The 27,555-nt window shown below is 50.7% G+C and overlaps 1 protein-coding gene across 6 annotated transcripts in view; it reads left to right on the top strand.

Moving 5' to 3' along the window:
- The window catches only part of BIRC6 (baculoviral IAP repeat containing 6), a 2,386,688-nt gene that overhangs the window by 662,522 nt on the left and 1,696,611 nt on the right, over positions 1-27,555 (top strand). For all 6 annotated transcript variants that reach the window (XM_086926902.1, XM_086926900.1, XM_086926901.1 and 3 more), the window contains one exon: positions 16,619-16,718. In XM_086926902.1, the coding sequence (XP_086783028.1) occupies positions 16,619-16,718 (100 nt within the window). The remainder of the gene's footprint in view (positions 1-16,618; positions 16,719-27,555) is intronic.

Raw genomic sequence — 27,555 nt, 5'->3', positions numbered from 1 at the left:
TGAGGAGGAGGACTGGGACGATTCAGGTGACCCTTTGACTGATCATCTAGAACAGCGGTTCCCAAACGGTGCGCCGCGGCTCCCTGGTGCGCCGTGAAAACTTGCCAGACAGATGAACACACAGTTTGGGATTCAGTAACAAATAGTATGGCACGTATGTGCATCTGAATTAACACTGATCCGTGTGGTCAGGCTTGCAGTGGTTGCCCTGGGCCACCAGAGGGCAGTGCAACCTCACTTTTGTTATGAGGTCCGATGTCTCTGGGCCAAATCCACGCTCAGGGGAGGGTTATTTAGGCACGGACTCCTCCCTATTTTAAGCAGTATTTCAGTCACAGGCTGGGCAGGGCAGAAAAAGTAGCATCCTGGGACAAAAGTGCAAAGTTTTTCAGAAACTCAGGTGAAGTTGTATCTCTTTTGATAATTTAGTAATTGTGAGTATTATGTGTTGTGACACACCTTTGTGGTAATACCAGAACCGTGCACTGCAGTCATTAATAAGCAGCAGGAAGGCTCAGTGGCCACATCAGGTTGTATAAAGTACAAGATAATTACATGTCATTTCGAGGTAGGATGAAGGCAGCAACAATAGCCCTTACTGTTTGAAATAATGAGGGTTTCAAAAACTACAAACAGCAACTGAGTCCGGGACAACAAGGCACCTAAAGCTACTCCACTACCTTTATGTAACATTCATACTTAAACTAGTGCAACATGTGTACCATTGTTTCGACTTCGTGAGAGGCCTATATGACCTCTTACCTGAGGATATAACCAGGGCCACTGGTATTCTGTGGCAGGGGACCACCAAATTATGCAACAGAATGTGGCACATTTTGTGATAGTATTACTTCATTATTTTGACACCACGTTCAACATGTTGGTGCTAAAAGTGGTCCTATGGATTAAAATAAAATATCCCTACAAGCATAAACATTCTCATTAAGTCTTTATTTTATGGCACAGACTTTTATCAATTTGGCTAATGTGAAGTATGGTTAGCTAAAAGAGAACAGAGGCTGAGTTTACTCACATATCTATACTGTACAGTATAGATATGTGAGTAACCTCTGTCTGGTAAGCAAGTGACCAACCACCAGACAAAAGAGGAGAAAAATGGAAGTACTCCAGAGGCCAGGCTTACATCCCCGCCACCCGTGAAATAAAATGACATAATGGGGAGCCGCGGACAACTGACAATAGATATGGGAAGCCACAGGTCGAAAAAGTTTGGGAACCACTGATCTAGAATCTGAACAGGACTGAAGAGTGGAACTGGGGGATGCAAGTGGTCTTGACACCTCCCCTGACCGTGGCATGTTGTCTCCTCCCACCGTGGCTATGGAGGAGGGAGCACCATACGCAGTGGTGTTGCGTAGGTCGGCCGAGGCTCTGAACCTCGAGCTTCCTACGCTGGCGTTCAGGACTAACTTATTGACAGGTGCTTCTTCCACCTGCGATCTCTTCGGAGCCCCTGATGCTGTTTATGAGGCCCTTACTGACGTCTTTTTGGGCACATGGTCCAGGCCCAACACGGATTCTCCAGTGGATAGGATGATTGCCCGACTCCCCCACCCGGCTCCAGGCGACCACACTTTCCTCTCCCGCCACCCCACCCCAGAAGGGTTGTTGGTCCAAGCTTCCACTTCCAAGAGCGCATTCCCTACAGCTCCACTGGAAAGGGAATCCAAGAAGCTGGATCTTCTTGGGAAGAAGACTTTCTCTTTCGCCAGCTTGGTACTGCGGTCGGTACACACTGCATGTCTATTGGGCCGTTATTCCCACTCTGTGTGGGACACGGTTGTGCAGGTGCTGCCTTAGTGTCCAGAGGAGGCTCGGATAGTGCTCTCCCAGGCTGTTGTCGCCGGGAGGGATGCAGCAAAGTTCACCATCACTTGTGGGCTGATAACGGCGACTCTCTAGGCAGGACAATTTCCATGTCTGTAGCCCCTCGTCGCTACACCTGGATGAGAGTGACTGGCTTTTCGGGGGATGTCCAGAACACCCTCATGGACATGTCCTGTGATGGTAGTCGCATTTTTGGGGACAAAGCTGAGAATACTGTAGAGCGTTTCAAGGACTCACGGGCTACGACCAAGTCCTTGGGCTTCTCCAGCCGCCCAGCGCAGTCTGCTTTTCGCCTCTTTCGTGGCTACGGAAGGGGTGCCCCACTACGTCCCGCCCAGAGCCACATGCCGTTGCAAGTTTCCCAAATTTCGTGCGTCCGGTGACGTGGGAACCACCACCGTGGTTCAGGGGGCCAGCGGGTGGGCCAGTCCACCAACACCCCTCTGTAGCAGCCTCCTAGTCCAGGCCCATCAAACCCCAGTGGGTGGGAGCATCTAGCATCACCTCCCCACTGGTGCACCATCACGTCAGACAGGTGGGTTTTGCAAATAGTCCGAAGGGGCTACTCCCTCTCCTTCGAGGCTACCCCTACAGCTATGCCACCTCATACCACCGCATGTCTGAGGATCACCTGGGCCTTCTCCAACAGGACGTTTCGAATCTCTTTGCCAAGGGAGCCATCTAGCGCTTTCCTGCCCCAGAAGTAGGTTGTGGTTGTTAATCCCACTACTTTCTGGTACCCAAGAAGGACAAGGGCCTGCGTCCTATCTTGGATCTCAGGAACGTCAACCACCTCATCCGGAAGGAGAAGTTCAAAATGTTGACGCTCGCTCAGGTCTTGGCTGCCCTCGACCCTGGAGACTGGATGGTATCGTTGGGCTTGCAGGATGCTCATTTTCAAATCCCTGTCCTGCCAGCCCACCGGCGTTACCTGCGGTTCAGGGTAGGCCATGAGCATTTTCAGTTTACTGTGGTCCCCTTTGGCCATACCAGCACCCCTCGGGTGTTCACGAAAGTGATGGCAGTGGTCGCAGATCGGGGGTTTCAGTCTTTCCCTATCTCGACGACTGGCTGTTGAAGGCGGGCTCGCCTCATGCAGTCATTTCCCACCTCCAGACTACCACCGACCTCCTGCATTCGCTGGGGTTCTCCATCAATGTGCCAAAGTCGCACCTGATTCCCTCTCAGAAGCTCCTCTTCCTCGGAGCAGTTCTGGACCCAACGCGGTTTCAGGTTTATCCTCCCGAACAGCGAGTCCGGGATATTCGATCTATGATTCCGATCTTTCAGCCTCTATCTCGGGTTTCGGTCAGGATGACCCTGAGGCTGCTGCGCCTCATGGCCCCCTGCATCATGATGGTCGAATATGCCAGGTGGCATATGAGGGCTCTGAAGTGGGACCTGAAGTTTTAATGGGTGCAAAATCAGGGGAATCTGTTCAATTGCGTCCAGATCTCGGAGGGCACGCCTCGACAGTTGCAGTGGTGGCTCATGAACCAGGATTAGGTCAATGGCAGATCCCTCTCGCCTTCCCCAACCAGAGCACACAGTGGTGACAGACGCATCCCTTCTGGGATGGTGCGGCCACATGGGAGAGGCGGAGATTAGAGGCCTCTGGTCTCCGGCGGAGTCCGAGCTCCACACCAACCTTCTGGAGCTCAGGGCGATTCGTCTTGCACTCAAAGCTTTACTTCCCTCTGTCTGGGGAAGAGTAGTGCAGGTGTTCATGGACAACACCACTGCCATGTGGTACTGCAACAAACAGGCCTGGGTGGGGTCATGAACCTTATGTCAGAAGGCCCTCCGCCTCTGGACATGGCTGGAACATCAGGGCATATCCCTGGTGGTTCAACACCTGGCAGGTTCCCTTTATGCTAGGGCGGACGAACTAGCCGCAGGTGCATGATGGATCACGAATGGTGTTTTCACTCGGAGGTGGTACAAGGTCTTTTTTGACAGTGGGAAGAACCTTGGTTAGATCTTTTCGCTACTGAAGAGAAGGCGCAATGTCAGCAATTCTGCACGTTGGAATTTCCAAGGCGCTACACCTTTCATTGCGAGTGCAGTTGCGGTTTGTTGTATGCCTTTCCACCTATATCACTTCTGCCCGGAGTGCTGAAGAAGATCAGGCGCGACCGGGCCCAAGTCATCCTTGTTGCTCCTGATTGGGCACGAAGAGTCTTGTATCCCGAGCTGCTCAACATGGCCATTGATTCTCCGACCCGTCTGCCTCTGCGGGAGGGTCTTCTGTTGCAGCAACAGGGTATGGTCCTCCACCGAACCCGTCCAGCCTCCACCTCCTTGCGCGAAGATTGAGCAGCAGCAGTTGACGTCTTTTGACCTGCCTCCCGAAGTTTGTGATGTATTCTTGGCAGCCAGGCGTCCCTCCAATAAGATGGTATATGCCTGCCGGTGGAACAAGTTTGTGGCATAGTGCACGGCAAAGGCTGTGGATCACATTTCTGCCCCTTATTCTGAGGTTTTCTTGTTTCTTCGTTCTTTAGCCCAGCAGGGCTCTGCTCTAGGCACTATCAAGGGCTATCTCAGTCATCTCTGCCTTCCTTCGGCTTCCAGATCAGTCTTCTCTTTTTAAGTTCCCGGATGTTAATCGTTTCTTGAAAGGCATAACTCATTTCTTTCCTCCTATTCCCATCGGTATGCCTCAGTTGGACTTGAATCTGGTCTTGACCTACTTGATGTGCGCTCCCTTTGAGCCACTTCACAACTGTCCTCTAAGACTTTTAATTCTTAAAACTGCATTCCTGGTTGCCATCACATCTGCCAGAAGAGTGAGTGAGCTCCATGCTCTTTCATTCAATCCTCCTTTCCTAGTTGTACATCTGGACAAAGTTGTCCTACAAACTCGTCCATCCTTTCTTCCCAAGGTGATCACTTCCTTTCACATCCGGCAAATCATCACTTTGCCCACCTTCTTTCTGCCTCTGCATCCTTCAAAAGAGTAAGAGAGGCTCCACCGTCTGGACCTAAAACGTGCACTTTCCTTCTATCTGGATCGCACAAAACCGTTTCGGGTGAATGACCAACTCTTTGTGGGCTACATGGGCACCAAGAAAGGTCGGGCCATACACAAGCGGACAATCTCTAGACGGGTTGTTTTGTGTATTGAAGCCTGCTATTCTTTAGCTAAAAAGGAGCCTCCAGTGGGGCTACACGCCCATTCCACCAGGGCGACGGCAGCCACTACTGTTTTGAGACGAGGAGTTTCTCTGAATGAAATCTGTCAGGCAGCTACGTGGGGATCGCTGCACACACTCACCAAACACTACTGCCTGGACAGTCGAGTCCGGAGAGACAGATTCTTTGGCCATTCTGTTCTCCAGGACTTTCTGGTGTTATCTTGGTTCGCAGACCCACCTCCGGGGTTGGTATTGCTGGGGTATCTATTCTAAGGTAAGGAATCTATATCTTACTGTTTCTTTCAGATGAACAAGTTACTTACCTTCGGTAACGACATATCTATAAGAAACATAGGCTAGTTAAAGATTCCTTACCGCCTCACCCATCCTCCCCGTTCTGCGAACGGATTTCTAGTGTTAAGGACATTCTTTCAGGGTCCACGTCAGCGCGCGAAGGCAGTGTCTAATTAGCTACCGTGACATCATCCCGGCACCCACGACGCCAATGACGGACACGAAGCCGACCAATGCCACCTTCCGGCGCGCAGAGGTACTGCTGACGAAAACCTTTCTGTATCCAGTCTTGACGCCTGGGATAATTCTACGGTAAGGAATTTATAATTAACCTATGTTTCTTACAGATATATCGTTACCGAAGGTAAGTAACTTGTTCTTTATTAAGCTGAACTCTTTCAGCAGGACACCTCCTTTCAGTGATCTGCACCTCTGCACAAATGCTCACAATTACGTCTTTATTGCCGAATGTGTCCATAAATCCTGACAGCTAATTTCAATGAGTGTTTTGTAAACATCTTTCAGCCAAGGTAGAAATTCATAGGAATTATTCTTCATAAATGAAGAAAAGCTTTCAAATTGACTGAAAGGTCTGGGTTTACTTAAGGAATGCCCAGTATAGCACAGGTTGTATGGGGATGTTATCCCTGATTTTATGGATTGCTAAATCTGCTCTTACAGCCATCATTGGATGGCCTGGACTAAGGCCAAGTAGGCGCCAAAAGAAATCATTTTTAGTCATTTGGATAATTGATGTACTTTTGTATCTTGAAATCTCAGCCCCGTATGGCCTTAGTGAGTCTACTGTTGCATGCCTGTGGGGCGGGGGGGGGGGGCTGTCTACCTTGCTTCCGAAGTACTTGTAGACTTCAAATAGACCAGCAGTTAGAGATAGGATCCCTCTTCCTACCCCATCCATAGCTAACAGTTGTCACAGATATATCAATACTTGTTAGGGGAGGCCACCTGAGAGACATAGAGATCAGAGGACCTTGTCTCCAGTAGAGACTCGCTTCAGATCAGCCCGTTGGATTTGCAAGCGATGCCCTTGGCATTGAATGCGCCCAATCGTCAAGGGTGAGCGGGTAAGGTTTACATTGGCAACACAACAGCCATGTGTTTTTGTGAAATTCTGTGCCAGAAGGCTGTACTTCTTTGGAAGTGTCCGAACGCTCAGGAGATTTCCCTGATAGCCTAGCACCTAGCAAGATCTTTATCACCTGTGCAGCCCAACTCACTGGCATTGCCTAGTGGATCACAAATGCCATTTACACTAGGAGGTGGTATGTGACATTTTCTAGCTATGGGGAGTACCTGGGCTCAAAATATTCACCACTGCAGAGAACACAGTGTCCAAACATTTGCACATTGGAGTTCCCAAGGCAATCCGCAGTCAGAGACTCCTTCAGTCTGGGCTGGGGCTCTGGACTTCTGTATGCCTTCTCGCCTTTACCTCTCCTGCCCAGAGTACTGAAAAGATCAAGAGAATCCTGGCTCAAATCATCCTGGTGGCTCTAGACTAGGCAATGAGAATGCCGTACCAGATCTTCTGGCGTTAAGCATTTGTCGTTTGATTGGACTGCATCTTCATAGACCTCCTGTTGCAGCAGGGCTGAGCCCTGTATAGTGAGGTAGCACATCCTGCACCTTCATGCATGGAGATTGAACAGTGACAGGTGATGGCTCTTGATCTCCCTTCTGAAGTGGTTGTCCTCATCTAGGCCAAAACTGTAAACGCAGGATACTGGGAGAAGTTTGTTGCCTGGTACAACCCCCCCCCCCCCCCCCCCCCTACCCCCTTCCCTTTGCAGGCCCTGTCTGCCCGAAAGCAATTTACATTATTATTCTCTAACAAATTAGGCTTCTGGACGAACTTGACATTCCTGCCGAAGGTAGTGACACCATTTCACATGGGCAAATCCATCACCTTACTGTCTGCCTGTGCTCCTTCTGACTCTACCATTTTGAACCAAGGAGGGGCCTCTGTTTTTACATTGATCAGACCAGAGACCATCTATTAGGCAATCAAATATTTGTGTATCTGAAAGAAACAGGTTAGTGTTAGATTCCTTACCTTAGAATATCCCCAGGTGTCAGATTGGATCCGGAAAGTTTTGCGTAGCAGATCCCCTGCGCGTCGGTAGGCGTGGTCTGCGGCTCTGCGTCCGTCGTCTGTGTCGTGGTCGCCGGGATGACGTCGTTGGAGTACTTAGACGCTGCCCTTGCGCGCTGACGTCAGTTATTTTTTTTCCGCGCCAGCAAGCGCAGATCCAGGAAGAACAGTACTCCTAGTCACTTTTTGAGTAACTTTTTCGATTTCTTTTGGATCACCTCGAGTCGATTCTCTACTGCGGTGCCGATAGGGATGCCCGGGTTCAAACCCTGCAACGACTGTAACCGCATGATGTCGTTTACCTACCCCCACCGTCGGTGCCTTTATCGCCTTGGGGCAGACCACAATGACAAGTCGTGCCCCGACTGCTGGGCCTTGACGTCGAAGGCTAGGCGGGAGCGGTCCCTTAAGCACCTCGAGATCCAGCAGTCTGCCCCGCGCTGCTCGAGGTCCCGGTCCAGGAGGAGGTCGAGGAACCAGTCGCGGGGCCACAGTCATCACAGCTCGGCGAGTCAACACCACTCGTCGGGCTCCAAGTCCTCAGGTAAGTCGAGGCACAAGAAGTCGAAGAAGCGACATCGCTCTTCTGACTACTCCCGAAGCTCGCTCGACGTGGCCGGGGATTCGGGCGACACCACCCACGCGGCTCCGCCGGAGCCGCAAGCGCCGACATCCAGCTCCACACCCGCCGGTCCATGGGTTGCACGCGACACCGGAGGAGATCAGCGCTTTCCTCACGGCCATGAGGTCGCACTTCCCTCTGTCGGGTCCCGCCGAGGCTCCTTCGGGCCCCCGTGGGTCTGTCTGGGAGCCCAAGCGAGCCGGCGGCTCCGGCCTCGGCGCTGACGGGTGTTTCGACCCCAGCGCCGTAGACGACTCCGGTCCCGACGCCGCAGTGTTCCTCAGGATCCAGGCATGGATCTGTGACGACGCCGGTCGACCTTACGACCCCTCCGCTAGCGCCTTCACCAAGGGTGTCGCCCCGACTCCGTCCCTAGACGACGTTGTCCCCGGTCTCAGCCCCGGTCTGGATCCGGCGTCGGGCTGGCACCGCCCGGCGCCGTCTTCAACGCCGATCGGTGAGCCCTTCACCGATGACCCGGCTCCTTCATTTATTCCTATCAGGAGATGGACGACGAGGGGGACTGGGAGGGGTCTGAGGACCATCTGGCACTGCAGTACCAGTGAGCCAGGACTGGTCAGAAGAACTGGTGGAGGCCAGTGGTCTGGACACTTCACCAGACACTGGATTTGTCTCCCCCTCCTATCGTGGCTACGGAGGAGGGGGTTGCTTACAGTGTGGTGTTGACTAGGGCAGCCAAGGCCTTGGCTCTTGAGCTCCCAGTCGTGGCTGTGAAGACTAACTTCCTCACTGAGGTGCTCAAACCGCAGGCAAGGTCCTCGGAGCCTCTCCTGCCTTTCAACAAATCCCTCACTGACGTTCTGTTGGGCACCTCGTCCAAGCCCTCTACAGGCCTCCCTGTAGATCGGAACTTGGCCCGACTCCAGTGCCCGGCTCCGGGCGACCCCAGTTTCCTGTCCGTTCACCCCACCCCTGAGAGCCTGGTGATCCTGGCCTCAGCCTCCCAGACCGCATTCCTGACTGCCCCTCCGGATCGGGAATCCAAAAGGTACGACCAGTTCGGCAAGAAACTGTTCTCCTCACTGAGTTTGGGGGTTGCGATCTGTTAACACCGCCTGCCTTTTGAGCCATTACTCCCACTCCCTGTGGGATACGGTTGCGGAAGTGCTGCCGCAGTGCCCGGCGGAGGTCAAGGCAAAGCTTACCCAAGCCCTTGCAGAGGGAAGGGATGCAGCACGCTACTCCATTCGGTGTGGACTGGATACCACGGACTCGCTAGGCAGGGCGATTGCGACGGTGGCGGTTCGCCGCCACGCCTGGCTGAGGTCCGCCAATTTTTCGGGCGATGTCCAAGCCTCATTTATGGACATGCCCTTTGATGGCCGTCGCCTCTTTAGCGACAAGGCGGACAGTACGCTGGAGCGTTTCAAGGACTCCAGACTATGGCCAAGTCCTTGGGCCTCGGCCAACGCCAGCAAACTTACGCCTTTCGTGGCCAAGGATGGGGCGCCCCCTCACGTCCAGCTAGCCACACGCCGCAGAACCAACCTCAACGCGGTCATAGACGTGGTAACCGCCGTGGCGGTGCCCGGAGACACTGGCAAGGTCAGTCCACACCCGCCCCCGCAGCATCTGCCTCAAAATCCTCCTAGTCCGAATTTTCAGGCCCATTCGACGCCAGTGGGGGGCAGGGTTCGCCATCACCTCCTTCACTGGCGCTCCATCACTTCGGACAGGTGGGTGCTGCAAATCGTCCAGAGGGGCTACTTCCTCCCCTTCAAGGCGACCCCTCCAGCCATGCCACCGCAGTACCACCGAATGTCTCCAGGACGAAGTTAAGGCCCTCTTGGCCAAGGGGGCCGTCAAGCTCGTTCCTGGACCAGAAGTAGGACGTGGTTGCTATTCCCACAATTTTCTGGTACCCAAGAAGGGCAAAGTAGGCCTACGCCCTATCTTGGACCTACGGAGCGTCAACGGCTTTCTCCGGAAGGAGAAGTTCAAGATGCTGACTTTGGCTCAGGTCCTAGCTGCCCTGGACCCAGAAGTCTGGATGGTAGCGTTGGACTTGCAGGACGCATATTTCCATATCCCCGTCCTGCCGGCCCACAGGCGTTACCGGCAGTTCACGGTAGGCCACGAGAACTTTCAGTTTACTGTGCTCCCATTCAGCTTTACCAGCGCCCCACGGTGTTCACGAAAGTGATGGCGGTTGTAGCAGCTCATCTGCGCAGATTAAGGGTTTCTGTCTTCCCCTATCTCGACGATTGGTGGTTGTAGGCGGGCTCGCCCCAGGCAGTCGTCTCCCACCTCCAGACTACTGCCGACCTCCTGCACTCGCTGGGGTTCTCCATCAACGTGCCAAAGTCACACCTGTGCCCCTCTCAGAAGCTCCTTTTCATCGGAGCGGTTCTGGACTCAGCGCAGTTTCGGGTTTATCCCCCCGAACAGCGGATTCGGGATATACAGGCTCTGATTCCGATCTTTCAGCCTTTATCCCGAGTTGCGGCTCCTGGGGCTGATGGCCTCCTGCATCCTTCTGGTGCATCACGCCAGGTGGCGGATGCGGGCTCTGCATTGGGACCTGAAGTTTCAGTGGGCACAGCATCAGGGCAATCTGTCCGACCACGTCCGGATCTCGGAGAGCACTGCAAGACTGTTGCAGTGGTGGCTCACAAACCGCGATTGGGTCAGCGGCAGATCTCTCTCCCTACCCCAACCGGAGCACGTAGTGGTAACGGATGCGTCCCTCCTGGGATGGGGGGGGGGCACATAGGGGAGAGGGAGATCAGAGGCCTCTGGTCTCCAGCCGAGTCCCGGCGCCACATCAACCGTCTGGAGCTGCGGGCGATCCGGCTTGCACTGAAGGCATTCCTTCCCTCTGTCCAGGGAAGTGTAGTGCAGGTGTTCACGGACAACACCACCACCATGTGGTACTGCAACAAACAAGGCGGGGTGGAGTCGTGAGCCCTTTGTCAGGAGACTCTGAGCCTCTGGACATGGCTGGAACACCAGGGCATCACCCTGGTGGTTCAACATCTGGCAGGTTCCCTGAACGCCAGGGCGGACAAACTCAGCCGCCGGTGCATGATGGATCACGAATGGCGTCTGAACTCTGACGTGGCGCAAGGCCTCTTTCAGCAGTGGGGAGTGCCTTGGTTAGATCTATTTGTCACCGAAGAGAATGCGCAATGTCATTAGTTCTGCGCGTTTGAATTTCTAAGGCGGCATTTGCTCTGAGACGCTTTTCGACGCGAGTGGAGCTGCGGTCTGTTGTAGCCTTTCTGCCTATGCCACTTCTGCCCAGAGTGCTGAAGAAGATCAGGCTCGACCGGACCCAAGTCATCCTTGTGGCTCCGGACTTGGCACGAAGATACTGGTATCCCGAGCTACTCAGCATGTCAGTCGATCCCCCGATTCGTCTGCCTCTTCAGGAGGGCCTTCTGTCGCAGCAGCAGTTGACGGTCCTCCACCCGAACCTGTCCAGCCTCCACCTCCATGCGTGGAGATTGAGCGGCGGCAGTTGAGGCCTTTGACTTGCCTCCCGAAGTCTGTGATGGGATTATGGCAGCCAGGCGTCCCTCCACAAAATCGGTTTACGCCTGCAGGTGGAACAAATTTGTGGCATGTTGCACAGCAAAGGCTGTGGATCCACTCTCTGCCCCCCTTTCAGAGGTTCTGCGCTTCCTTCTTTCTCTTGCCCAGCAGGGCTCTGCTCTGGGCACGCTTAAGGGCTACCTCTCTGCCATTTCTGCCTTCTTGAGGCTTTCTGATCAGCCTTCTCTTTTCAAGTCCCCTGTTGTAAATAGATTCTTGAAGGGCATCACGCACACGTTTCCTCCTGTTCCTTTCGTGATGCCTCAGTGGGATTTGAACCTTAATCTAAGCTATCTTATGTGCGCTCCTTTCGAGCCACTTCACAATTGTGCTCTTCGTCTTCTGACTCTCAAGACTGCATTCCTGGTTGCCATCACCTCTGCCAGGAGAGTGAGTGAGCTCCAGGCTCTATCTTCTAAGCCTCCTTTCCTTTCTGTCCATCCGGACAAGGTTGTTTAAAGAACGCGTCCTTCTTTCCTGCCCAAGGTGGTAATGGCCTTTCACATCGGGCAGTTAGTCACCTTGCCCACCTTCTTTCCCCCTCCGCATCCCTCGAAAGAGGAAGAGAGGCTCCACCGTCTGGACCAAAAACGTGCGCTCTCCTTCTACCTTGATCACACAAGCCAGTTCCGGGTGGACAACCAGCTCTTTGTTGGTTACGTGGGCGCGAAGAAGGGACGGGTGGTGCACAAACGGACCATCTCTTGGTGAGTCGTGTTGTGCGTCAAGGTCTGTTACTCCTTGGCTAAAAAGGAGCCCCTTGTTGGGCTGATGGCCCATTCCACTCGGGCTACTACAGCTCTGGGTCGGGGAGTCCCCTTGCAGGACATTTGTCAGGCAGCTACGTGGGCCTCGCTGCACACGTTTGCTAGACACTACTGCCTGGACAGCCAAGTCCGGAGAGATGGCTTTTTCGGCCGTTCCGTTCTCCAGGACTTTCTGGTGTGATATTGGTTCGCAGACCCACCACCGGGGTTGGTATTGCTGGGGTATCTATTCTAAGGTAAGGAATCTATCACTAACCTGTTTCTTTCAGATGCACAAGTTACTTACCTTCAGTAACGATATATCTGTAAGAAACAGTAGTTAGTGTTAGATTCCTAACCGCCCCACCCATCCTCCCCGTTCTGCAAACCGATATCTAGGCTTAAGGTCATCCCTTTCAGGGCCCTAGTTTCATGGCACCAGTGTCTGTCTCTGTCATGGCTCTGCGTTTCTGGCGGGGAAAGCTATGGACAAGAACTGACGTCAGTGCGCGAGGCAGCTTCTAAGAACTCCGACAATGTCATCCCGGCGACCACGATGCCGACGACTGACCCAGAGCCGCAGACGACGCCTATCGACGCGCAGGGGTACTGCCACGCAAAACTTTCCGGATCTAGGGATATTCTAAGGTAAGGAATCTAACACTAACTACTGTTTCTTACAGATATATCGTTACCGAAGGTAAGTAACTTGTGCGTATTTCCGGTAGGGAAAAGTAGAAAGGGGTGCATAGAAAATCATAATTTGATAGATTGTTTTATGTATTAAGATCGGTTATGGGCTAGCCAAAAATCAATAACCAGAAAGCTTGCCCGTTTCCTCTACCAGAGCGAGACGTCTACCACTGCATTGGTGCACAGTGTGCCAGTCTTAGACGTGTGCCTGCCTGCTGTTTGGGCTTCCTTACACACATTCACGAAGAACTATTACCTGGGCAGCCAGGTTTTTTTGCAGGGGCACAAGGTGAAGAATCTGCAGTTCGAATCCTTTATCAGAAGAACATTTTACCTACTTTTGTAAGCGCCTTTTCTGGAAGAGACAACTGCAGATTAGTAATCGACCCTCCTTCCTCCCCATTCCGTGAAATGAACTCACACCGTCCAATAATAAGAGCCATTCTAGAGATCCTCACACATTAGCATAATCTGATTCCCATGAGCTCCCTATCAAATGTAGTTGTCAGGGATCGGTAATAAACTAATGTCCGCACATGGAGGGGGCGCAGATATGGTGGACTCGATGTCACATTCGGGCAGGATGGCTCTGATGCGGAGTTGCATGAAGCCACCTACCGACATGTGAGGGAATTGCTATCAAAATTCTCTCCTTCCTGTCTGGCAGCTGGAGAAGCTCACGAGGTGAGAAATGTGCGGTTAGATTAAGTCTCTACTCCCCCCCCCCCCTCCCCTCCCTTCCTCACATGTATTCTACAGTGGTGTCGGTAGTTTCTGGCAATCACTGAACATGACAAACCTGATTCCTCAGGGATCGTTGAAAACCGTACAGTACGTTTCGCTCAGCTACTCATGCTTGCTTGAACTCAGAAAATGCAAAAGATGTTGTTAGGACGTTTAAATAAGTATTTATTGGTCCAGCGACAGCCTTGTGTAAAACATATGTGCTGCGACAATCAGGAGGAAGAAGCATAAAAAAGAGATTGTTAGTACCAATATAGTAAATAGTAGATACATTTCGATCATGGTGGTAATATGATGAACATAAGTAGTTCAGATAAAAACAGTAGCACTTGCATATTTATAAAATGCGCGCCCTAAGTAATTTGCCTAAATGTACCTAGCCTAGAGCTGTATATGTAGCATGTATATGTATATATGTGGTAGTCAAGCAACCCATAGGGAAGAACCAACCCCCTCACCTGGATGGTTGAGAATGAAGGACCCCGTGTCTTGTTCGAGGATGATAGCCCGCAAGGGATGTCAGACCGCTGTGTGTCGAAGATTCAGCAGGCAGGACCCCGTGTCAGCTTGGAAGGAATTCACCTCTAATTTGATGGGAGGAGTGAGGGTCTTTTATACTAAAGTGGTCACTCCGGGGTTTCTTCCAGAATCGATATGTTTTGAAAACAATCATGAATGTTTTTCCAAACACATATGATCATGCACAGCAGGTTGTTGGCCAAGGTTGAAAAAAGTGGTGACCCTTATACAGAATAATTATACCGTGCCTGAGGACATGTTTATGTACATCAGGTACAGGATGAGCCTGGTGTCGAAGATACTGGTACAAGCTACTAGTTAAAAGGTCACCTGTTTAGAATAGTTGTCGTGTGGATGGGGAAAATGGATGTAAAATGGGGTATACATAACAGGACTATCCTAAATGACATGACAGTCGGAGCATTTTTTAATCTCCCGCCAAATGGAAGCACACCCCAAGTACACTCCCAGCTGGCAGGAGCTTAAAAAATGCTCCTTTCTGTTTAGGAGTGAACTTTAGATCTGTTTTCCTGCCCTTATTGATGCAGGCAGAGAAACTGATCTAAAGATTGCTCCTGCCTGAAGGGAGCAGCATTAGTAGCTGCTCACTGCAGGCAGAAGCAGTGCCGGCTCACAAGATATGGGAAGCCAGATGGGGCTGCAGGGGCCTTGGGGCTCCAACGCGGACCACAAAGAGAGCATGGTGGGTGCCCTTGGTGGGGACAGATTGGGAGGGGCTGGGTATCCCCTCCCCTAAAAATAATGCCCGGCCCCAGGGAATAGGCTGCCCGAGGCTAAAATTGGCCGAAGGAGGGGGGCCCTGTGCCTCCTTCCCCTTAATTATAATGAGTGGCCCTAAAGGTTAGTGTGCCCAGCACCTATCAAGATTCGGGGAGGGTGGGCCATTTGGCCCCTTTCCCCTTTAATGCAAAAAAGACATGAGTGGATAGGACCCAACAGCCTAATGAGTCTCGACGAGGCAGGCTGTACGTCACACCTCCCGACCATAATTTGAATAATTGGCCCTGTGGAATAGGGTCCCCAGGGCATATCAAGGCTAGCAGAGTGGAGCCAAGCGACCCGCCTCCCCTTTTAAACAAAAAAAGGCAGTGTGTTGTTTACATTTTTCTGACTCATAGTTTTTAGCTGTATTGCAGATGAGATTCCTTCTTGTTGTGCTCTTTTCTTGGTCTGCAACATGGTCTGTCCATGTTGCCTTCTCCCATGCCCTTTCACCCACTCACCTTTTCTGTTTGCCTTTGCCCGCCCACAACTTCTTCCGTCCAACCGGGTTGCCTTTGCCTCCTCCCTCACACATTCCGTCCCTGTGGCTTTTGACTCCTCTAGCCATAGCTGCTGCTTCTTTGTTGCTTCTACCAAGCTATATCCTAGTTGAGAAAGTTTATTTTCAGAGTGCATGTGGCCCTTAAATCTTTTTACTTTTGTTTTTATAGTTGTATTATTGGCATATTCCTTTGTGTTGCCCTCTCTTGCTCCATCCTGGTTGTTTTTACCCACTCCCTCCCTCTCACCATCTGCCCACATGCCTTTGCCCTCCTACCTCTTACTCACTGTCCCTATGGGTTTTGACCTCTCTCTCTCTCCATTACCATGCCATACCATATCGTTCAAAGACAGGACAGGGCATACTGTACCACAGTGTATAATGACCGGCCATATCATACTATACTATACAATAACAGGCCATCACTTATAATATGATACAATGACCTACCATACAACGAGGCCATCCCACCTCATACCATATAATAACAGCCCATATCATATATACACCATACCATAGTATAATATAATATACAACTACAGGCCATACCATAGCATAACATACAATAACAGGCAATACTATAGCATTCCATACTATTCTGACAGGCCATCCAATGATAGGGCATACCATAGTATACGACAGGCAATACCATACTATACAGTGACAGGCGTACCATACCATACCATACCATACCATACTATACTATACTATACTATACTATACTATACTATACTATACTATATTATACAACCACAGGCCATACCATAAAATCCCAGGCCATGCCATACCTTATCATAGTTTACAATGGCAGACCATACCATAACAAAACATAACATACTATACTATACATACTGTACAATGCAGAGCAGCCATGTTTTTGTACAACATGGAAAACAAAATAGCCATTGACAAAGCCAATAAACCTTGCATAAGCAAGACCTATTGGTTTTACCGATGCCTCTTAACACTGGCAGTGGTAACATTGTTATACAATTGTGGATTTAAAACTAATGGAAACGTTGTTTCACTTAAGTCTAATGTTTGTGTTTTTTCGTTCGCCAGAATCCTCTGGGATCAGGCCTTGCCTTTGCAATCTCTCAAGCATCGCATTTTCTTCAGCCGCCACCTCACCAGTCTATAATTATAGAAAGAATGCACTCAGGTAAACCTTTTTAATGTAAAATATTTGTTATGAAACACCATGTAAGAAGCTTTATGTACTTATGATGATGAATGTGACTGCCGTTTTATTGCCAAATATATTGACAAAAGCAATGCTAAATGAGTTTGAGTAGCTCTTTGAGTTAAACATGTTCTGCTTTTAGTTCTCGATTTTATTTTGGGAAGTTCTAGAAAATAGTATTGGATTGTGATCCAAGATTATCTTCACATGCTGTACGTTATTCTGCCATCTAGTGGTTGTAGTTAGTTCCGTTTGTCATGGCCCATTAGCTGTCATTTGTTTGCAACCAAAAACCTGGCTTGAAATAAGGATTGGTTCAGTTAGATTATAATGTTACTGTGGAGGCTTAGTTGTACGCCTTGGTGTCCAGTGGAGTAAAAGCGTAATGTTTTTAGACAAAACATAGATTTCATTAAGCTTTTTGCCCCGAAATTGAGTGGTAGTCTGTGAAGTTCAGTAGAATTTAACAGTTTTAAATGCATTGACCTCTGGCCTCAGAACACTTTGATCACTGCAAACCTTTATCTAATGTATTCAAATGATGGGAAATCGGAATAAGAATGTAGCATTCCAACTACATATATGAATAGACATAGATGTGTTTTAGTACCTTGCTGCATTTCAGTAAATATGAATTTTTCTCATATTATACTTTATGGTTTAGAGATACTTAGCAATTTTGCTATGTTTTCCTGTTTAGTGTTGCTCAATCAGATTTTATTTGTGCCACAAAGACATTAGGGCAGAATATTATAATTTTTTTTAAACAAAAATATTGTAGCATTATTTTAGAATTAGATGCGTCTCAATGCTGAAAAGAAAGAAGGGATGCAGGAAAACAATAATTCTTAGTTAAACATCTTCCTGCAGATTCGTCACCTTTTGAATATCACAGGCTTCAAACTGGACACAAACTTTCATTAGTTCTACCAAAATTGTAGGGAGTGCTGGCTCCTTGTTAGCCACAGAAATGAAGCCATGTGACATCACTATGCTATTCAGTGCCCACCATGGTGTTGTGACTTAGTTCCCTTTTTTCCTCCGCACCAGATCTGGAACTTGCTGTCTTTTTTGTGGGGGAGTTTTGCCACATGATTTTCGTCGAAAATCTTAGTGCCGTGCATAGGGATGTCTCCTCCAAACATTCAGGGTTCAAACTCTTTAGGGATTGTAATGGTCAGATTTCAAACTAGATCGCTATAATATTTTCTTGTGTTTTCTGAGATCGGCATGTGCACACAGTTGTGTGACTCCTGCAATAGCATACATATCAAGTTGATCAAAATATGGGACGCCAAGCAGTTTATGGCATGGGCCTGAGAGGACCGGTAAACTCGTTACCAATCCCTGGTGAGATTCAAGTACTCCCTGTGAGAAGTTGGCCTGGTATATGCTGTCCACTAATTAAAGTGGGCACCTTGTATCAGTCCAAACATTCCTTATTGATGATTAGGTTAAAGACAACCTTTATAGAAAGCTATCCTAGTGGTAGCTGTGGAGAGCCACCTTCAGGCTAAGTCTCGAAGGAATGTAAAGCAGCTTCTTTTACCAGATCAAAACCTCCTGAATAACCAAATGAAAGGAGAACCACACAAGAGCTATATAAAATATATGTATTTATTACTAAACATGCTCTGCTAACCACTATGCGAGATTGGAGCACAAGGCACGTAATACTTCATCAATAGAACAACAGTAAATCGCACAATACACAGCAGGCTCCAGCGGGAGGCCAAACCATATACTAAAAAAAGGTATAACAACAATGACTTCACTAGACACCGTGCCTAGAGCACGTAGAATCGCTGGGACCCCAAGGAACCACCAAAAGGAGTGACACAGGGAGCCCATGGAGTACGGGTGCAGTGTGTGAACACAGACGCGAGTTCTGTACAACTCTATGGGAAAGTCGTGGTTGGAAAATTACAGTTTAAGGACACTTCGGAGAGGACTTCAAGCCATCCCTTTGGAACATAGAAGATTCTAAGGCCAGCACCCTTGTGAGTACCGAAGTATCCGTGTTACCTATCCCAGGGGAGCCGGGTGCATAGGGGTGAAGTGGTGTCAGAAACCTTCGTCATTTTCAGTGGCGTGACAAAAAGAAGTGCTGCTGTCTGGAAGATGAAAAGTGTCCGGTGGAATCCAAGCCTAGATCCGAGGTAAGAAGAGCCTGAAAGCAGAGGGGACAGTGTCTGGGTCACTTCAGGGTGACTAGGGGCTCGGTAGACAAATGCCCATCGATGTCTGGTGCTTCAGGTGAGAAGACTCGAGGCTTGACTCTGCAGCCACGGGGGCCAGGAGACATTGTCGATGACCAAAGTCCGGAGGTGAGCTGTCCCACGAAGGATGTCGAGTGCTGTGGGGTCAGTGTCCGGATTGAACACCAACAAACCTTGGCAAATACAACCCACAATGGCAGAGGAAGCAAGCCACGGTGAGGACCAGCAAGGTCCTGGAGACTCTCCAAGCTATGGAGAGTCAGGGCACATATGGAGCAACCAGGGAAGGCCGAGAGAAATCAAAGTTACCTTCACAGGGACCCACAGCCCAACGGACCAGGGATCGCAAAGGGACCTCGACCTGAATTACGAAGTACAGGCCAGCGGAGCACTCTTGGAGTGGAGGCTGGAAATCTTCGGTGGAAATACTGCTCGGGGTCATGACTACACGTAGCCCAAAGCACAGCCGCAGGGATCGCCAACAAGCATATGCTGTTGCAAAAGTACACGGTGCACAGGGGTTCGGGTTGCACAGTCCCTACGAAGGATACTGGTCTCAGAATTGCTGAGAGACCAAATCGACCTCCGAGACGCTCAGGAACCCACCTCCTGTTTTGTTGAAATCTTCAGAGTCCTCAGGAGCTCGGGGGTTGCAAACCGGTCAGAAGCATTAAGGTGCTTGCTTCAGCAGGGGAGTAACTCCTTTACTCCAAGGGAGATTCTTCTGTCATCCAGCGTAGTGTAGATCGTCAGAGTACTTGGTTTCTGCTTGCAGAGTTTAGTCCAGGTAAAATCTAAAGTCCTGTAGTCAGGGTTCCTACTTTATACCCAAGGAAGGGGTTGGACAAACTCTGGGGACCCACCTGTGGGAGGGTCAGGACAGAGGGGTGGTTACACCCATGTCCTTTATCCAGTTTTGCGCCAGAGCAGGAGAAAATGGCTCCTGCAACCGGTTTGAGCTGGACTATGCACAGGGACACCAAATGTGCCCCCAGTGCGGACTTTCTGGCACTCTCCGAGTGCACCCACCCAGCCCCAATACACTAAATCCTGTCTGGGAGCTGGTCACACCGCCCTGTGACAGGAAACCTTTTGTCAAGCCTTCCCCCTACTCGGGCTCAGCAGCAGGAGGGCAGACGCGTGTCTGTGGCTGGCAGCATCCATTTTTCTGATGCCCAGGTCGAAAGCTGTTACCAGGTAGACTGGTGACCCACAGTAGTGGTTCTACAAGGGAGGAATCATACCTCCCACACCAGTTACTGTTGTGGAGCTATGATTCCAAGGTGTTTGACACCAAACACAGTATGTTTCTAAGCAGCCGTTTTAAAGTTAGCATTTACCGCGAGGTTATAATGCAATAAGTATATATGGTTTGGCTACATCACAGACAACCCCAGGGAATAGACTCTGAAGGCTGCAGAGGGGCCCTGCTCATGCAGGGGCACCCTCTCACACAAAACCCAATACCCTGCCTTCAGGATTGATAAGGCCTGCCTTAAGGGGTGACTGATAGGTTTATATGTGCAGTGATTTAGAATAGATGTAGGTAACCTATATCTAAGTAAGAGGTGTATGCACCACCGTACATAGGCTGCAGTAGCAGACATATGGTGTCAGTTTGAATGGTCTCTCAGGAGTGGCATAATACATGCTGCAGCCCCTGGGAGGCCTAAGGGGTACCTATGCTCTGGGTACATGGTGTACCATATACTAGGGACATATATTAGGGACTGATAAGGGTTCCCCAGTATCCAATCTGGAGTGTACCTAAAGTACATTTAATCAATTTAGAGGAGAAAGCAGCTTGACTGGGGTCCTGGATAGCAGGATCCCAGTCAGTATAAGTCTAAACAGTGATACATCAGCAAAAAGTGGGGGTAACTATACGAAGCAGATCCTACTCTCATACACTCCCCATCCACCCTCATCCCCTTCGTCTAAGTCATCTAGAGAGAAGCATCACAATCACACAAATTGAGTAAGAAGCAATGTTGATTCTCCTCAGATGTATATTGCAATAGTGCTCCCCACTTCTTGGTGTATCTTTCAAATAACTGGATCTTGCTAGAATTCCATCAGCAGACATGGCTTAGCAGTGCCATCTGCCCTGGTCCAATGGCATTTCTTTGACCCCTTACCCTCATATACCACCGTCGGCTCTGCATCAAACCTACTTCCTACTCTGAATATGGGGCTGCAGGTTTTGTTGTATAGTATATGTTTGCTGCATTTGCCACATAATCCATCATCTGCTGCATAATCTGCAGATTTAAAAAAAAAAAATCTATCTCAAATGGATCAAAAGTTACTAAAACCGTGGTGATGTTTGTCTTCAGTGGAAGGCCATTTTCAAAGGTTAACTGGTCATCTTTTTTTTTTTTATAAGCAAGTTTTATTGTGCCAAGCCACAAATATTCTGCAGAGCCCTGAAACCATTGATGTTTATGCTTTACAAATTATAAGGCAACATGTAATAAACCCCCACCCCCCAATGCACTGTCAATATACCCTCCCCCAGCAATTGCAGCTCATCCCTCACAGTGAGAAACGAAATCACAAGGAAATACAGAGGAAGGCCCCGGCCAAGCCGAGCCACGCCCGAACTACACTGTAACATACCATCTTCAGTGCACATCCATACCAAGTCAGGCGGGTGCGAGAAGTTGGCCCGATATGCAACGTTCGCTATTCTAGCGACCGCTATGTATCGTTCCAACGACCCTTATGGTGTTTGGTTGTAAGTCAACCTATAGACCAGCTATCCTAGTAGCGTGGATACGAGCAGTCTAAGGCTAAAGACTCGAGAGGGCGCGTTAAGCCAGCTGTTTACCACACATGTACCCCTTGAACACCCAGTGAAAGGACACCACACAAGTGTTATGAAAATAAACAGTATATTTATTAAGAATCACAACAGCCCTGTACTCTTTATGAGGACAGGGTACTTAGCATAAACCAAATCTCTTTAGCAAATACTTTAAGTGCACAGTTAAAACAAGTGTCCGAGGACACGGAAAGGTTTAAGGCAAGTCGGAAGCGAGGGACTCGGGACCCTAGAGTAAGGAGGCTATGCAGGCACTGAAATGCCGAGTTACCTAGCCACGAGGGCTGCGGCTGCACAAGTCTTACAGGCGTCGGGGTCTTCGCTGACGAGCCAGGAGCCGGAAGAAAAGGAGTTGCTGGCCGGCGACCAGTGCTGAATAGTTCGTAGAGATCCAAGCCTGGATCGGAGATTGAAGAAACCTGAAAGCAGAGGGGACCAAGTTCGTACTACTAGCCAGTAGTCAGAGGGTACCAGGTAGGCACCTAGTTGGCCGTCACCTCGACCAGGTGAGTGGGCGACGCTAGGCTCTGCAGTCTCACGGACCAGGAGGCGTTGTCGGCGACCACGGTGGAGGTGCGAGCTGTCCCACGACGGATGTCGCTGTCGGCGTCTTGAGTGGACCAGGAGGGTCCGGGGTGCTTCTCGAAAAGATGGAAGCAAGGGCCAGTCTGGAGCAACCAGACCGGCAGTGATGATTCTCGGATGTCGTCACAGAAGGACACAAGCCAGCGGCTAGTGACCAGGCAACGTGTTGAGCAGCGAGCAGAAGGGCCCCACGCAGATCGTGGAGATGCTGGGGGACTGCACTTCGGAGCTGGAGCGGCTCAGGGTCGGGGCTTCTCGGACCCCAGAGCACTCACCAGAGAGTTACCTCGATGGTCGTGCTGGTTGTTAAGAGCGTGCAGGTTCTGATGATGGCCGGTCCCTCGAGGTCTCGTCGCACCCACAGGTCACAGCTGAGCTGATGACGGGGGTAGAGGTCAGAGGTGCCAGGGAAGCCGGTTCTCGTCGAGCTGGGCCGTCGGATTCCTTGAGGAAGGACTTACAGCAAACCGCAGAGTTCTTAGATGGTGCCCGCTGATGCAGGGTGACTACTCCTTAGCCACAAGGGAGAAATCTTGAGAAGAGTCTTGAAGTCCTTTCGTAGAAAGTATTCTTGATTCAAAGATGATCTAATTTGGAAGGGTCCCCGCTCCGGCCTTTATCCTAAAGAAAGGGGCGGGTACATGACTAGGTCCTGCCCTAAGGGTGGGACCAGGAAGGGGGGTAGTTACACCCCTCTCCCCTGCCGGACTTTCCCCAGGCCAGGGCTGTCGCCCCTGGAACTGGTTCTAACCGGCAGATGCGTAGTGAGCACCGGGGTGCCACTCCGCAGTCACCTTCTCGCAAAAGCCCTACCTACCCAGAATACACAAACCCTGTCTGGGACGGTGCGAACACCGCCCTCGACAGGAAACCCTTTGTCCAAGCGCTCCTCGCTGGAAGGACTCCCAGCAGCAGGAGGTCAGACTCGTGTCTGTGGTGGCAGCATCCATTTTGTGGAGCTGAGGCTTTCGTTAACTTTAACCGGGGTTCACAGTTACGTACATGTCGTGTCCCTCTAGAAGGGCGGAATGCTAACCTCGTCGCCAGAGTTGGGGAGAGGGCAGCATCCCGATTCGTATGACACCTTACTCGACATGTCTTGATAACGCGACACCGAAGTTACCGATGTGGCACGCGTTACCATGGAACAGCCATTGGGTCTTTTCTCCGCAAGCTGCAACCGGCTCGGCTCGGGCCAGAACACAGTTCACGCGAGCCCATGCACTCTGCCTTCAGGATTGTCAAGGCCTGCCATAGGAGTGACTGATAGGGACTCGGGTGTCCATTGTATGGTTAGATATAGAGCTACTATATCTAAAGCAAAGGGTGATTACACGACTTCGCCCCAGCTGTCATGCAGCCAGTTGTGTCAAATTTAGGAGGCCAGCCAGGGGTGGCATAATACATGCTGCAGCCCCTGGCGGCCCTGGGTACACCTATGCCCTGAGTTACAGGGTCTTGTAAGGTGGCCCAGTACCAATTGGTAAATGCACCTAGGGTACATCGTAATTTAGAAAGAGAACAGCCAGGCCGTGGGTCTGATTGGCAGGCCCACAGCCAGAGAAAGTCGTAAACCAGTGAAACAAAAGCAAAAAATCTGGGTGATCATAGGATTGCAGACCCTACTCTCCTACATGACCCCCCCCCAAACGTCGGAACAACTAGCTAACCTTGACCAGGTGAGTCTTCTTGTTCTAAGTGGAAATATCTGGAGAGCCCATCGGCATTGCCATGATCAGTACCAGGTCTATGTTCCACTGTGAAGTCCATCCCCTGTAGGGAAATGGACCACCTAAGCAGTTTGGGGTTTTCACCCTTCATCTGATTTAGCCACAAGAGGGGCTTATGGTCGGTCTGAATCTTGAAGTGAGTGCCAAACAAGTATGGCCTCAGCTTCTTCAGGGCCCAAACCACAGCAAAGGCCTCCCTCTCGATAGCTGACCAATTCTTCTCTCTAGGGGTCAGCCTTCTGCTTATGAAAGCAATGGGCTGGTCTTGACCATCAAAATTCAGTTGAGAAAGAACAGCTCCCACACCCAACTCAGAAGCATCTGTTTGGACAATGAATGGTTTGGAGTAGTCCGGACTCTTGAGGATAGGCGCCGTGCACATGGCCTGCTTTAGGTCATCGAATGCTTTTTGACAGCTCGCTGTCCACTGAACCTTTTTTGGCATTTTCTTACTTGTCAGTTCATTTAATGGTGTCACGATGGAACCATAGTTCCTGACAAACTTCCTATAGTAACCAGTCAGGCCCAAGAAAGCTCGAACCTGAGTCTGGGTGGTTGGAGGAGCCCAGTCCCTGATTGACTGTATCTTGCTCTCCAGTGGCTGAACCTGACCTCCACCTACAAGGTGGCCCAGGTATACAACCTGTGTCTGCCCTATCTGGCACTTGGTGGCCTTGATAGTGAGGCCTGCTGCTTGCAGCGCCTCCAATGTCTTCCGCAGGTGGACCAGGTGATCCTCCCAGGTGGAGCTAAAGACAGCAATATCGTCAAGATACGCCGCACAGAAGTCATCCAGCCCAGTAAGGACGTGATTCACCAACCGTTGGAAGGTGGCAGGTGCATTTTTCAGACCAAAGGGCATCACCACGAACTGATAATGTCCACCAGGGGTTGAAAATGCCGTTTTAGGCTTGGCGTCCTCAGCTAACCTGATTTTGCCAATACCCAGCTGTCAGGTCAAACGTACTTAAGTAGTTGGCCGAAGCCAGCCTATCATTAAGCTCGTCTGCCCTTGGTATTGGGTGGGCGTCAGTCTTAGTGACTGCATTGAGACCCCTGTAGTCTACGCAGAACCTCATCTCTCTCTTACCACCCTGGGTGTGAGGTTTCGGCACTAGAACTACGGGACTAGCCCAAGGGCTATCCGAGGGTTCAATGACTCCCAGCTCCAACATTTTCTGCACTTCACTTTTGATGCAGTCTCTAACGTGATCAGGCTGCCTGTAGATTTTACTCTTTACGGGCAAGCTGTCACCAGTGTCGACCTCATGGGTGCACCACTCGGTCTGACTGGGTGTCAGAGAAAACAGATGTCGGAACGACTGAAGAACCTGTTTACAGTCGCTCTGTTGATGTTCGGAGAGGCTGCCACAAAAGACAACACCATCTACCGAGCCATCGTCAGGATTCTGAGTGAGCAGGTCGGGGAGAGGGTCACTCTCCTCTTCCTGTCCCTCATCTAGGGCCATGAGCAAACTCATGTCCTTCCTGTCGACATATGCTTTTAGCCTGTTGACATGAAGCACCCTGTGGGGGCTCCGGGGAGTTCCCAGGTCGACCAAGTAGGTGACCTCTCCCTTCTTCTCCAGGATGGTGTGGGGCCCGGACCATTTGTCCTTGAGTGCTGCTGGGGCCACTGGCTCCAACACCCACACCTTCTGTCCGGGCTAGTAAACAGTCAAGACAGCCTTTTGGTCATGCCAAGCTTTTTGGAGTTCTTGGCTGGCCTTAAGGTTTTCGGATGCCTTCTCCATGTATTCAGCCATCCGCGAGCGGAGGCCGAGCACATAGTCCACTATGTTGGTTGCCGGCTTTTTGAGAGGTCTCTCCCATCCTTCCTTCACCAAACACAGGGGTCCCCTTACAGGATGCCCGTACAAAAGTTCAAAAGGGCTGTAGCCAACCCCCTTCTGTGGGACTTCTCTGTAGGCGAACAAGAGGCAGGGGATCAGGACGTCCCATCTACGCCGAAGCTTTTCCGGTAGTCCATGAATCATCCCTTTTAGGGTCCGGTTGAATCTCTCAACAAGCCCATTGCATTGTGGATGATAGGGTGTAGTGAACTTGTAGTTGACACCACATTCCTTCCACATAGCAGTTAAGTAGCTCGACATAAAGTTTGCACCTCTGTCGGAGACGACCTCCTTAGGGAAGCCCACTCTGGAGAATACTCCAACCAGGGCTCTTGCCACAACAGGTGCTGTAGTGGTCCTAAGGGGAATAGCTTCAGGGTACCTGGTGGCATGATCCACTACCACCAGTATAAACTTGTGCCCTGATGCTGTTGGTGGTTCCATGGGACCGACGATGTCGATCCCCACCCGTTCAAAGGGCACCCCCACCACAGGCATTGGTATAAGGGGGGCCTTTGTCGTGCCACCTGACTTACCACTGGCTTGGCAAGTGACACAGGAGCGGCAAAACTCCTTGGTATCCTCATTCATGTGAGGCCAGTGAAAGTGCGAGACAAGCCTGTCCCACGTTTTCGTCTGGCCTAAGTGACCTGCTAAGGGAATCTCGTGGGCCAAGGTAAGTAGGAAACCACGCTGAGACAAGGGGACGACCAGCCTCCTGGTCATGCCAGGCTTGGGGTCTCTTGACTCAGTGTACAGGAGTCCATCTTCCCAGTATACCTTGTGGGTACCTGTGGCGTTCCCAGCAGCCTCAGCAGCAGCCTGCTGTCTGAGGGGTTCAAGAGAAGGGCAGTCTAACTGGTCCTTCCCCAGGTCTTCCCTTGAGGGTCCCCCTGAGCCCAAGAATTCAACTTGATCAAGTTCGAACTCCCTAGGCTCAGTTTCCCTCAATTCCTGTAGGTCAGCCTCCTCTGAGACTTGATCCTCGACCTGGGGCAAGGGGGAAGGCGCAGCCTTAACCCTACTGCTCTTTTTCTTGGGAGGTGTCTGGTCCGTTGTTCCAGGATCCAGCACCTGTTCAGTGGGGCATTTCCTGACCTGTGACCTAGTCACAGCGAACACATGTGCTGGCAAACCTAACATTTCCATGTGAGTCCGGTGCTCCACTTCTGACCATTGTGACGACTCCAAATCATTGCCCAACAAACAATCCACTGGGAGGTCTGGACTAACTACAACCTTCTTTTGGCCAGTTACCCCTCCCCAGGAGAAAGCTACAATTGCCATACTGTGATTGGTAGTGACATTGCTTGCATTGGTCACCAGGAATTCTGTACCTGGCATGATCTGTCCAGGGTCCACAAAGTTAGGCGTCACCATGGTGACGCTGGCACAAGTGTCCCTATAGGCCTGAGCCAGCTTTCCATTTATGAAAGGCGTCTGTCGGTATTTGCCCAGCGTATTGGGACTTATGTCAGGGGACACGTCCGCGTCCCCTGTACTGACAAGGACAGCCTGAGTGAGTGTGCCAACTAAGTTGTCACGCCCCTCAGAACCCAGGGTTAACCCTACTAAACCCTTGGGAGGCGCACTACCACTGCTGAC

Source organism: Lissotriton vulgaris, chromosome 6, assembly GCF_964263255.1.
Source record: "Lissotriton vulgaris chromosome 6, aLisVul1.2, whole genome shotgun sequence".
NCBI classification, from domain to species: domain Eukaryota; kingdom Metazoa; phylum Chordata; class Amphibia; order Caudata; family Salamandridae; genus Lissotriton; species Lissotriton vulgaris.
Note: the sequence above shows the minus strand (reverse complement) of the source record. Positions and strands in the feature narration are given on the sequence as shown.